General features: G+C 43.6%; 1 protein-coding gene across 1 annotated transcript in view; it reads left to right on the forward strand.

Annotated features, from left to right (window-relative positions):
* The first annotated feature begins 9951 nt into the window (after nt 1–9951).
* The window catches only part of BANK1 (B cell scaffold protein with ankyrin repeats 1), a 280528-nt gene continuing 276098 nt past the window's right edge, over nt 9952–14381 (forward strand). The window contains exon 1 of the mRNA XM_037896965.2: nt 9952–10357. Coding sequence (XP_037752893.1) covers nt 10342–10357 — 16 coding nt within the window. The 5' untranslated portion in view covers nt 9952–10341. The remainder of the gene's footprint in view (nt 10358–14381) is intronic.

A 14381-nucleotide genomic window follows, 5' to 3' on the forward strand; every position in this document is an offset into this window, starting at 1 on the left:
CAGGGTAAATCACTGTTCCCAGACCCTGCTGTACACTGGGCATGTGGCTCTTGGGAAGAGCCAGCACTGTATGGCGGGTGGGCTGATAATCATTCCTGTCCCCACACTTTCCACAGGATGTGATCATTATGGAAGATATCTCGCTCTTGAGGGTGAACAGAGAATCAAGGGAGGGTCTTCTCCAAGCCCCAATGCGGCTCACCTGTGTGCAGCAATGGTTCCCTGCCCATGACAGCACAGCGGCGCGGGAAAGTTACCATTAATGTGGCAAGAAACAAAGCAGCTCTGCCGAAGAATCTGTGTCAGTAGATTACCCAGTATCTCCACAAGAGTTTCCTGGAGATCTCTGAGGGAGATTCCCGTGAGGTGAGGGAGTCAATCAACAGCCTGTTCCGCCGCTCAGACTAGGCATGAGGTGGGAGACTAGCCTGCTTTCTGCAACTCTCCTGCCCTACTGCCCCCAACAACTCGCTTCAGCAATTCCCAAAATCAGATCCACTTACTAGGGGCCCCTCTCCTGTTTGTGCTTCGCCCAGATGCTACTGCTGTGACTGGCTAGGCTCCTCTGGGGTAGAAAAGAGCTCCTGGCTGCATGCATCCCTGGCCTCCGAGTCATCCTCTGCCTCTGGGTCCCCTTCCCCCTCCACATCCTCGTCCAAGATTTCCTCCTCCTAGCTCGTTCCATTCTCGACTGGCATGCGAGCGAACAAAGTATCCACAGGGCCTTTGCAGTGGAGGTGGGGTAGCCACCAAATATTGTGTCCAGCTCTTTGTAGAACCGGCCACTCATGGGTGCAGCACTGGAACGGCGGTTTGCCTCCCGTGCCTTGTGATAGGCGTTCCGCAGCTCCTTCACTTTTACCCTACATTGCAATCTGTCCCAGTCATGCTCCCATTCTATCATGCATCATGAAATCTGTCCGTAGGTACCATAATTCCTACAGCTGGAGAGCAGTTGGAACTGGACAGCCTCCTCTCCCCAAATGCTGATGAGGTCCAGCAGTTCGGCATTGCTCCAAGTGGGGGATCCCCTGGTGCGTGGAGCAGGCATGGCTACCTGGAAAGATGTGCTGAGACCACTGCACGCATCACTGAGCAAACAGGAAGGGGACTTCCAAATTTGCAAAGACATTTATGTGGTGGGGAGGATGATTGGTCACCTGACGGCAGGGCAGCAGAGTTCAAACTGAAGACCAGAGAGATGAGAACAGGCATTGTGGGACACCTCCAGAAGGCCAACTGCAGTGCTGTAATCGCCACGGTGTCTAAACTGGCACCACAGCGCTGTACCCTTGGCGCAGAAAACTGTACGCCTCGCACTGGGGTGGTTTTTTTTAAAGCACTACAACTGCGCAGTTTCTGTGCACTAAGTGGCTTGGCAGTGTGTACAACGTGGGAGTTACAGCACAGAAAGCTGCTTTACTGCGCAGAAACTTGCCAGTGTAGACAGGGCCTTAGATAGATACATTGTCATCTATTTATATCTATTTTATGAGCTTTTTCATATATGTGATGCATAATAATAATTAGGGCTGTCAATTAATCACAGTTAACTCACGCAATTAACACAAAAAAAGAATCATGATAAAAAAAATTAATTGTGATTAATTGCAGTTTTAATCGCACTGTTAAACAATAGAATACCAACTGAAATTTATTAAATATTTTAGATGTTTTTCTACATTTTCATATATATTGTATTCTATGGTTGTAACTGAAATCAAAGAGTATATTACTTTTGATTACAAATATTTGCACTGTAAAATGGTAAACAAAAGAAATAGTATTTTTCAATTCACCTCATACAAGTACTGTAATGCAATCTCTTTATTGTGAAAGGGCAACTTACAAATGTAGATTTTTTTTGTTTGTTACATAACTATACTTAAAACAATGTAAAACTTCGGAGCCTTCAAGTCCACTCAGTCCTACTTCTTGTTCAGCCAATTGCTAAGACAAAGAAGTTTGTTTACATTTACAGGAGATAATGCTGCCCTCTTCTTATTTACAATGTCAGGAGAAAGAGAGAACGGACATTTGCGTGGCACTTTTGTAGCCAGTGTTGCAAGGTATTTATGTGCCAGATATGCTAAACATTTGTATACCCCTTCATGCTTCGGCCACCATTCCAGAGGACACACTTCCATGCTGATGATGCTCGTTAAAAAAATGTGTTAATAAATTTTGTGACTGAACTCCTTGGGGGAGAATTGTATGTCCCCTGCTCTGTTTTACCCGCATTCTGCCATATATTTCATGTTACAGCAGTCTCGGATGATGACCCAGCACATGTTCATTTTAACAACACTTTCACTGCAGATTTCAGAAAATGCAAAGAAGGCACTAATGTGAGATTTCTAAAGATAGCTGCAGCACTCAACCCAAGGTTTAAGAATCTGAAGTGACTTCCAAAATCTGAGAGGGATGAGGTGTGGAGCATGCTTTCAGAAGTCTTGAAAGAGCAACACTCCGATGCGGAAACTACAGAACCCGAACCACCAAAAAAGAAAATCAACCTTCTGCTGGTGGCATCTGACTCAGATAATGAAAATGAACATGCATCAGTCCCCACTGCTTTGGACTGTTATCAAGCAGAACACGTCATCAACATGGACACGTGTCCCTTGGAATGGTAGTTGAAGCATGAAGGGACATATGAATTTTTAGAGCACTTGGCATGTAAATGTCTTGCAACGCCAGCTACAACAGTGCCAGGAGAACACATGTTCTCACTTTCAGGTGATATTGTAAACAAGAAGCAGGCAGCATTATCTTCTGCAAATGTAAACAAACTTGTTTGTCTGAGAGATTGGCTGAACAAGAAGTAGGACTGAGTGGACTCGAAGGCTCTAAAATTTTACATTTGTAGGTTCAACTTTCATGATAAAGAGACTGCACTACAGTACTTGTATGAGGTGAATTGAAAAATATTATTTCTTTTGGTTTTTTTATAGTGTAAATACTTGTAATCAAAAATAAATATAAAGTGAGCACTGTACACTTTGTATTCTGTGTCATAATTGAAATCAATATATTTGAAAATGTAGAAAACATCCAAAATATATAAATAAATAGTATTCTATTATTGTTTAACAGTGAGATTAATTGCGCAATTAATAGCAATTAATTTTTTTAACTGCTTGACAGCCCTAATAATAAACAGAGACACAGGAAAAATCAAACACATAAACTTTGATTGAAGTAAATGGAGATACTCTGATTTACATGAGACAAGGATCTGTCTCACAAAAATTATACTTTGCATTCTGTAGATTTAGTGAAGAGATGGAAGCAAGAGTTATACCAACTAGTACTCAACTCGGGAAACACAATTGTTTGTCCTCTGTTTTGGTGGCTGTTTGGCATGAAGATGATAGCATATCAGTTCATTTCTGCCATGCTTTACTTTATAATCCATCAGATCTGTTTAATAGTATTGTCCACATCAATTTAATCAAATTTTTCTAATAACAACCCATTGGCACTGCATTAAATGATGTATTAGTGTAGTACAGTGGTCTCAAACCTTTTTACACCCAAGATCACTTTTCGAATTTAAGGGCAAACCAGGATATACCCTGCCCCTTCCCTGAGGCCCTGCCCCTTCCCCAAAGCCCTGCCCTGCTCACTCCATTCCCCCACCTCCATTGTTTGCTCTCCCCCACATCTGTTGTTTGCTCTCCCCCACCCTCACTCACTTTCACCAGGCTGGGGTTGGGGTTCGGGGGGGTGTATGCAGGCTCTGGGCTGGGGCCAAGGGATTTGTAGAGTGGGAGGGGGCTCTGGACTGAGTCTGGGGCAGGGGATTGGGGTAAAGGAGGGGGTGAGGGGTGCAAGCACTGGGAAGGAGTTTGGTTACAGAGGGGGCTCTGGGCTGGGGCAGAGTGTTGGGGTGCAGGAGGGGGTACAGAGTTCTGGCTCTGGGAGAGGCTCAGGGCTGGGGGTTGGGGTGCAGGATGGGGTATGAGATGCTGGCTCAGGGAGGAGGCTGGGGGTTGGGGTGTGGCCTCCTGCTGGGCAGCAGTTACCTTGGGCGGCTCCCGGTCGGCGGCACAGCAAGGCTAAGGCAGGCTCCCTGCCTGCCCTGGCCCCATGATGCTCCCAGAAGGGGCCAACACGCCCCTGAGGTCCCTGGGGCGGGGCACGTGGCTTCACATGCTGTCCCTCTCTGCAAGCACCGTCCCTACAGCTCCCATTGGCCACAGCTCCCCGTTCCTGGCCAACGAGAGCTGCAGGGGAGGTGCTTGCAGACAGGAGCAGTGCATGCCCGCCCTCAGGGCCGTGCTCGCTGCTTCTGGCAGCTCCACTGTGCCGCCAGAGATTGCAATCGACTGGGAGATCCTCTAGGATCGACCAGTAAATCGCGATCGACCAGTTGGTGACCACTAGTTGTAGCAGATAATCTGATCTAGATTGTCAAATGGATGCGTAAAGCAACAGAGATGGCAGCCATATAAAGTTAATATTTACCAACATTTACTGTGTCAGCATCTGAACTACAAAAGATATTACCTTTTCTGAGCATATGGAAATACTTTGCTATATCACATTCCATACTGTAGTAACTGTCCTTTTAATAATGACAACTGTGTTTCTGTATTTACCTAGTGGTACTGTGTTACTCATAATTAGAGCTGTGCAAATAGTGAATTATTCAGTTCACTGGCAATTCCAGAAAAATCAAAAAAATTGTTTCAGGTAAACCCAATAACAAGTTTTTCAAAACAGGCAGACAACTGGCAAGTTGAAAAATTGTTTTGGATCAAACAAAACATTTTTTTGACCCAAAATGTGTTTTCTATTTTGAACATGTTTAACACTTAATTAAAAAAAATTAATGAAATTTCTAAACAAAATGTCATTTTGAACCAATAAATATAAATATTTTATTTCAAAATGAAATGTTATGACTTTTTTGTTTTTTCAACACAAACAATTCAGCGAAATCAACCTGAATTCAAGAAACATTTTGGTGTTGCCAAATCTGTATTTTGTCAATAAAGTTTGGGCTGCAAAATTTCAGCCAGCTCTACTCATACTGTTAATTCATGTTGTAGATGTAATTCATGTTAATTTGTTATTGATGGCTTAGATTTCAGCCACTTTGAGGATTATTGTTATCTGAAATCTACTAAAAGGTGAGTCACAATTACATGCAACTCTAAACCATTAATAGCCCATGGATGAGGGGTAGCTGCAATGGGAAAAAAAATCTATGTTTCTGTCGTATCTGCTGAGGGACTGAAGATGTTTACCTATCTTTTGGGTTCTGTTTTTACTAATATGGATGTATGTTTGAAGTAAAACTGTTGCAACTATTTATTATGAAACTTTACTAGCTGTGACCAAGAAGAGCTCTGCAGGTTATAACAAGGAGGAAGTGAATAATGCTTTGTTGGAAGAATGAAACTGAAGACTGATGCAAACTTTTTTTCTGTTGCAGTACATCTATATGATATCTGTTGGATTCCTGTCATACTCTAATTTTATTGTATTTGTACTGAAAGAGGCTAATAGGTTTGTCTGGTTTGGGCTACTTTCCATAAACTTATGTTGCTTATTGGTTATGATATTATTATACACTTGGTGTTTGCAGACTTTTCCCTTAATATTTATTTCATTATTTTAGCAAGCATGATGTTGAACAAGATGATAGTCATAAAGACCAAGTTCCTCCTTTTTAAAAATTGTTACATTAATTCATAAGTGCTTCTCCAATCCTTTGGTATTGTCTGTCAGCTACCTATCTCTTAGATACTTACATGGTCTCCATTACCATAATATCTGAGCACCTCAGATATTACATTTTTAATGTATTTATCCTCACAACGCTCCTGTGAGGTAGGAAAGTACAATATTATTATCTCTATTTTAGGGATGACAAACTGAGAAAGGGAAGCTAAGTGACTTGCCCAAGGTCATACAAGATGTTTGTGGCAAAGCAGGAACTTGAACACTGGCTTTTCACCTCCTAATTAGAACATATTGTGGTAACTGATAGCACGATGAGCTAAGCATGAATAAATGTAGACGTACTAATAGTGATCGTCGCATGCATCTAAAATCAAAAAACAAACCCGCATAATTTCAAACCGAATCCTTCCAACTGTGTGTCAATTGTTTGAACTGTATCTGTGTGATTTTTACAATGAAGGCTCTTTGAGGCAGGTACTGTCTTATTCTAGGTTTGTACAGTCAAGCACTCTTTTGTCTCATGGTCACAATAATACCTATTCAAGATATGAAATGTAGTATAAACAATAAAATGTGGAGTAGAATTTTCAGAAACATTTGTAGATCTAAAATAATCTTCAAGTTCAGACTATTAGCAGAAAATCTTGTTTTGAACTTACTGGACTTCTAGTAGAATACACAAACTTACTATGTCCAGTAATGTAAATACTGAAATCATAGAGGGTAATTAAAGCAACCCAGTGCATATTTATGAATAATTATTATTATTGTATTAAATCTTTTACATTTCTAAAGCACCCATCTCAGTAGTGTCTCAGCACTCTGTAGTATACATTGGGTGGGGATGGGAGGGAGAAATTAGGATGAAGTTAAGGTTCAGAGCATGCATCAGTAACTAAGGGTAAAAAGAATATTTCAAGGATGTGTAATAAACCAAGGAAATTCAGAGTTGATGTTACACTTAGAAGAAATCCAAGCAAGTTAAGGTAAGAAACAGACAGTCAAGGCACCGGAACCACTTTAACTCTTCACAGTAGTGATGTTATGCAATAACCCTGTGATGATCATTATGACATTTTAGTGTTTGTGGTCTGTGACAAAGCTCTGTCCTTGCCTCCGGGGGTCCCGCGTTTCCTGGCAGATTTCGCTAGCCTCAGAGGCTCACTGTAACCCTCCACGTAACCCTTCTCTCTCTAGAGACAAGGGTCACAGTCTACTAAGCCATTTTCATCACAAGCCAGCGAGGGAGGTGAGGAGAAGTTATCCTTCCTTGCACAGTCTCTGTTGTCTCCCAGTCTCAGTGATTAATCAGGGGGCAAAGATGGGGGGGGAGCCCGGGCCCACCCTCTACTCCGGGCTCCAGCCTAGGGACCCTAATAGTATCAGCTATGGTAGCTGACCTTTTAGAAACATAACATGTACAATTCCCTGGGCTACTTCCCCCACAGCAGCCCTCACTTCCTCAAGCTCCACTTCACCCTTACCTCAGGGCCTCCTTCCTTGTACCTGACATGGTGTGTACTACTCAGCCTCTCCAACAGGACAACTTCCTCCCACAGCTCCTGACATGCACACCCGCCTGACTAACTGGGAGGCTTTTAACTAGTTTCAGCCAGCCCCTGTTTGGCTTCAGGTGTCCCAATCAACGTAGCCTTCTCCCTGCCTTCTGGAAAGTTCTTAATTGGCCCCAGGTGTCTTAATTGACCTGGAGCAGCTGCCATTTCACTTATCCTGGTATTAGGAATTTGTTTAGCCTGGAGCTAATATATCTATCTCCCACTACTTTTCTACAACCATCTGGCCTTGCCCCATCACAGGTCTTAATTTAATATGTCTTTAAAAATCAGTGTAATCTAGATTTTTCCACACTATTCCCCCTCATGGCATCAAAACAGGAAAGAGTTAAGGTTGGTGATATAACTGTGTTTTTTTATGCAACATTTCTGAATTTCTTTTAAGCATAATCTTAACTTTAAATTTCTTGGGCTTATAATAAACACAAGGTTTGACCACCAGGCCAGCCAGATTTCCCTACAGTTGTGCTTCCACGAGAGAACAAGCACTGGAGGCACAGCTAACAGCCTAATTTCACAGTATGAGTTCCTAGAAGGGAATACGAGTAATACGAAATAACTAGTCAAACTGACCTTTAAATTTGATTCCTGGAAACTCAACTCTTTGTTCTTGGAACGACTAACTTCAACTCATTTTTGCTCTTTGACTCACGTCTGCAGGTAGATCTTTCTTTTTCCCTGGATGCGAATGGTATCTGGGAGGCAACATACAATTTTTTTGTTCTTACTGGGACTACAGAGGTCCTAATTGATCTTCCTCGTTCATTATTGAATTATTTAACAACATAATTTGGCTTTTCTTCTTTATGATGTGGTCTTTTCACGATTTAGCTCACAATCATAGTGTGGACTACACCATCTTCTAAGCCATTTTGTCTAATATTTTAGTTTATAAGGTGCAGTAAATGTTGCTGCTATTTACAGAAAATAAGCTGGACAAATGATGTTAATTTCTATCACTGACATGTTCCTCCCCTCTTATGTGATATTATTCTCTCCTTCCATCTCTTCCGATTATTCCTTCTCTCACTCTAGATTATTTACCCGATGCACTGACTCGTTGCCATTAGCTTGGACTTCCATTAGAAGTAATAATAATAATGATAATATTATAATAATAGCAATAATAGCGATCTTTTGGACTATGGTCACTCAAGAATTAAACACCTGCAATTTAGTGTTACCTGATACCTATTATTTCAGAAAATGGAAACAATTTAAAAACTGACGGTCCTGACAATGAACCACATCCCAATCTCACAGATCCACTGACTTCAGTGGTGGTGTTTTGGATTTTCACAGTATAACATCAGAATTGGACATCCCCCCCCCCCGCCCAACAGCAAAAACAACCCCCTGCCAAAACATTAATTTGAAAAACAGCTACACAAACAGTGACAGCAGTAACAGCCCATGGTTCAGTTCTCCATTTTGTCCTTATAGCATGCAGATAACACTTTTAAAAATGCTTTTTACTGACACTTTTTTCCCCGAATGCTATCAATTGACCATTATCTATGAAGCTTTTCAATAGTTCCAGTTTAGGTCCCAGTCCTGCTCCTACTGATTTAAATGGGAGTTTGGCCTTTATTTTGATAAGGTTCAGACCTGGTCCAATGCCTATTGAAATCAATGAAAAATACCCTCTTGATCGATGGGAGCTGGACTGAGCCCTAAAACCATTTTTAACGGATGGTGCACTTAAGGAGAAATTGCAAACACTACCACCCTTACAGTCTGATATTTCTAACATTTTTCAATTTTTTTCTCTGCCAGGTCAATAATTAATATAAAGCATAATAGGGTCGGGGAGTTAAATCATTGTGATTTTGAACACTTTCCAAGCAGGGCATTAAAATTGTATTGCCAGGATAAAGATCTCTGCATGAAGGGGCATATTTCCAAAGTTCCATTCGTTCAGTCTGTTCTTTAAATACTGTACCCGGCTGGATTCATGAAATCTGGGCCCCTTTAAAAACAGATCCAAAATATCTGCAGATCTAGAAATGCTTTTGACTTTTTTTTTCTTTCTTCCCCCTGAAGACCACAACTAATGGCTCTAGACTGTTCTCAGTGGTAGCAGACGACAGAACAAGGAGTAATGGCCTCAAGTTGCAGTGGGGAAGATTTAGGTTGGATATTAGGAAAAACTTTTTCACTAGGAGGGTGGTGAAACACTGGAATGCGTTACCTAGGGAGGTGGTGGAATCTCCTTCCTTAAAAGTTTTTAAGGTCAGGCTTGACAAAGCCCTGGCTGGGATGATTTAATTGGGGATTGGTCCTGCTTTGAGCAGGGGGTTGGACTAGATGACCTCCTGCGGTCCCTTCCAACCCTGATATTCTATGATTCTAATGAACGTTGCTGCCATTAAGGGGCTCTTCCCCAGGGGAGAGAGAGACACTCATCCAGGTATCTCCCCCACCTCCACCCTGTCACAATCGTTTGAATCTGGTCTACACACGCCTGTGGCCCTCTGTTTGTTCCCTGCGTGCCACAAGCTACCCCTGAAGCTGAATGGGAGTCCTGGGGTGGGATGGAAAGCAGGACCCGTTGCCAAACGAGGGCAGCATCCTTTTCGCCGGGGCTGGGCGGGCTGCAGAGGGGTTCGGTTGACGAAGGCGAGTCTCAAAGGAACTCGCCTTTGGTTTAAAAGGAGGCCGGCGTGCGCCGGACCAAAGCCCGAGCGATACCACCCGCACCCCGGCCGCACCCTCTCCCCTTTCCCCGGCAGTGCAGGAGAGCGGGGCGCCACGGCTTGGGGGCGCCGGGCCCTCAGAAGGGCGCCGTCTCCTCAGCTCGACAGGAGGAAGCAGGGCCCGCGTCCAGCCTTGGGCGGGAGTTTCACTTCTGCAGCCAGCGCGGGAGCCGAACTTCCCCCAGCGGACGGAGCGGGACCCGCGCGAGGGGGCGGGCGGGGGCTGCAGCGGCAGGTCGGCGCTTCCGCGGTGGCGGTGGCTGAAGAGGGGGCGTCTCTGCAGCTGGGGCCGGAGCGACGCGGCTGGCTGAGCGCGCCCCCGGGCTCCACCTGCCCTGCGGAGACGGAGGCAACGGGCCGCGGCCCGCGGCGGGACGATGACCAGCCCCTCAGGTGGGTCCGGGCTGCTGCCGGGATGGGGTGGCCGGGCCAGCGCTGGGGGTGGGAAGCGGGGAGGTGTCAAACGTTGAGGTCTCTTCCTCCCCCCGCCGCCCAGCTTGGCTTCCCGGGGGAGGGGCGGGTCCTTCCCTGCCCCCACACCTGACTGAGAGACGAGCGGGAGGGAGCAAAGGGGCTGGAACTGGGGGTGCTGCACCGGCTCTTCTTCGAGTCCCCCAGCCCAGGCTGTATCCCACCTGGCGATGCCCTTGGGGTGTGGTGAGCACCACAGGGGAGACAGGGACCCACTTCTCTTCATGCCCTCCCGCGACGTGCTGTTGCCCAAAGCTACCCTGTTACGAACCCCAAGTCCTGCTAATGAAAAATAAAGAGTAGGACCCAACCCACCAAATATTGCCGGGCGGGGGGTGATGCTAGAAGAAGAGTGAAAACGTGCGTCCCTGGGGATTTCTTACTTTGCTTCCCTAAGCGAAGGATGGGTAGAGCAAAGCCTAAATTTTTATTTTGCAAAGTGTCTAACGTAGGAGTGAAAATGTCAGACAACTTTTTTTTATTTAAAGGGGATGTGTAGTAGAAGACTTTTCTTCTTGCATTGAGGAATAGCTTAGCTGTAGGGACCATTGCTTACTTACAAAAGAGTAAGTTGTTTCCTTAAACAAAATTAATACAGCTGGTATATGCGTTGTTAAATGGTGAACAATAACCCAGAATTTCTTTAGTGAAATATAATTGTAGACTTATGGCTTGGAAATATGCAACCCCTCCAGTTTGGGGTCCTAACATCATATCTAGCTCAGTACAACCACTTTTAGGCAAAGCAGGTGAGGTAATATCTTTTTTTGGACCAACTTCTGTTGGTAAAAGAGACAAGCTTTCAAGTAACATTGAGCTCTTCTTCAGATTGCATTGAAATGAAAAACAAGGTCAAATGCCCACAAAAACTGGATAGGTTTGCCAGGTTTTTGACCAGAATGCCCCATCGAAAAGGGACCCTGGTGGCTCTGGTCAGCACTGCCGACCGGGCGTTAAAAGTCCGGTCAGTGATGCGGAGGGTCTAAGACAGGCTAGTCCCTACCTATCCTGGCACTGCGCTGTGCCCTGGAAGCGGCCAGCAGCAAGTCCAGCTCCTAGGCAGGGGGACTACAGGGCTCCACGCACTGCCCCCGCCCCGAGCACCGGCTCTGCACTCCCATTGGTCGAGAACTGCAGCCAATGGGACCTGGGGGGGCGGTGCCTGCGAGCAAGAGCAGCGCGCGGAGCCTCCTGCTCTGCCTCCCCCCCGCGCCCCCCTCTCCCCCCGGCCTAGAAGCCAGACCTGCAGGCCGCTTCCAGGGCACAGCATGGAGCCAGGACAGGCAGGAAGCCTGCCTTAGCCCCGCTATGCTGCTGACTGGGAGCTGCCCGAGGTAAGCCTACGCCCTGAGCCCAAGCACCTGCCCCTGCCTTGAGCCCCCCTAAACCCCTCATCCCCAGCCCCACCCCAGAGCTCACACCCCAGCTGGTGGGGGAGAGCAAGCCACTGAGGGAGGGGAAAATGTAGTGAGCGGGGGGTGGGACCTCAGGGAAGGGGCTAGGGTGTTCGGTAGACCACTGGACCACAATGAAAGCTCAACTCACCCGTTCACCTTGTCTTTCACTCGATTACCGTAAATATTTTGTTTTGGACATTTTAATTTGTTAGTGCCATTTCTCCAAGTGTTTTATATGGCAAACTAAATTTTACTGAACACTTTACTGAAGAAGACTACCATTATTTTTCATAAGTGTTTAGCACCACAAGCCACACCTATAGCTTTATAGAAATGCTCCCCTCCAAAATATCCATTAATCATATGTTGGTTCAACTTTAAACCTATGTATCATTACATACCAAAAAATACATTTCAAAAGTTATTGCAAAGTCAAGCGCTTGAAAGTTGGGAAAGGCTAGAATTAGGGTAGAATGGACAATATAAATTCTGGTCCCTTGGAACGTGCATTGTCACATACTTTTTAATTAGATAATCACATACTATTTTTTCCATCTCATTAAAAACACAGGATGGACAGTGTTCAGTGATCAAGGCATCTAATTCAATTTTTCTTTTTTCCTCATAATTCAATTTCTGATCTTCAGCCTTATTTACTACACACCATCCAAACCCTGCACTGAATACAGAATTGTTCATTTTTTCATGGTCTTTTTTTATAGAGTACATCGCTATGGCATAAAAGTGCCTTACAAAAATTAATGCATTATTATTTCCATTTTACGGAAGGGGAAACTGACACAAAGAACATAGTAAATCAGGGACAGATCCAGGATTAGAATTTAGGACCCCTGGACTCCCAACCTTAACCACACTGCTTAACTGAGGAAGATACTGAGTATTTACAGTTCCCATTGATTTCAGGTAGAGATGAGTGTTCAGCTGCACTTCTGAAAATGTGTGCCCCCTGGTATTTTATATTGGGCACCCAGAAAATGACAAACACACAATTAGTGACCACCTGCCAAAAATTGTGTTTAAGAGACTTGCTTGATATCACATACCACAAGTCTGTGGCAAAGACAGGGATCTATTTTCACAACTCTAGGAGACAGAAAAGTATTTTTACCCTCATCTTACCTATGAGAAAATAGATATGAAGGCCAGAATTTGTAAAAGTGTCGCTATTTTCGGTGCCATGATTGGGCGCTCACTCTGCATGAGACATCCAGGACTTTTTTTTTTCTTTTTTCCCAGTGTTTTTAGGATTTTATAGCACTTTTTATGTTCAATACACTAACTGATGCTCACAGCCCCCTTATGAGGTACAATAGAACCTCAAAGATATGAACATCAGAGTTACGGCCTTACTGATCAACTGGATAGCATGTGGGACTGGAAGTAAGTGGAGACCAAAATGCAAAAAAAAAGGCAGCAAATACTGTATTGCAGTGGTCACCAACCGGTAGATTGCGATCGACTTGTCAATCCTAGTGGATGTCCCAGTCAATCGCGATCTCCGACAGACTTCTTTATGCAAATTCCACTAAACATACTGTACCTAGTGTAGATAAAGCATTCATGAATGGCAGATCTTTTATGAAATCTGTCTTCACTTATGGGGAGAGGCAGAGGTACGATAATCCACTAATGGTGATGGCATACTTGAGTTATATCTCTTCTCCCCATTCATGAAGATAAATGTCGTAACAGAGATTAGCCATTTTGTATTCTTTATTTATATAAAGTGCACTTCTCCCACTTGACAGAAATAAGTCATTAAAATTGATTGTGTTTGAATGGAATGTGTTAATCCTACAGGGGAATCTAGCCAATGACTCGGCTTGGAAACATTTGATTTTTGTATTTCATGAATAACAGAAAACAGCAATATATATCCAGTATTTTTAATTTTTTAATTAATTTAAATGTTTGCATTAATAGGAAATAAATAATGCTCAGTGCTTGACTTAATTAAAAATATAATATGTAAAAGTGAGTTTTAGAGACGATTCAGAAATAATATCACAGAATTTGATAATCATATATAATAATATCTTCTCAATATTTCTTTGAGTATAATGAAATACTAAATTTTTTACAAGATCCTATGGTGTGCATTCACACGTGCACACAATCGTGTTAGACAAAAAACCCTTTTTGTGTATTAAAAATGCCCTTTCTATACATTTTGCTTATTAATGATGAAAACAGTTTGATAGTGTTTTGGATTAAAGGAAAAATCTAGTATTACTGAGATTTAAAGATTGAAATCTAATTATTCCACGCCTAATACTTAAAGGTCGAGGTTGATCATTTCATCTCCATCCAAGATGCTATCCAGCTGCCAGTGTCTTCAAACCACTCCTACTGGCTGGAAACTTAACTTCCTTTTTTAAAAAAAACATTCAGCATGGTCGTGGAAAGGAAAACCTGTTTTATTAAAAATTAAAACAACATCCCGATGACCTAAAATATAAAGGACCGAGTTTTTTTCTGCACAAAACTGGCATTAGAGGCTGGCATCATGGGTCATTCACAGGCGTGTA

Source organism: Chelonia mydas, chromosome 4 (assembly GCF_015237465.2).
Source record: "Chelonia mydas isolate rCheMyd1 chromosome 4, rCheMyd1.pri.v2, whole genome shotgun sequence".
NCBI lineage: Eukaryota > Metazoa > Chordata > Testudines > Cheloniidae > Chelonia > Chelonia mydas.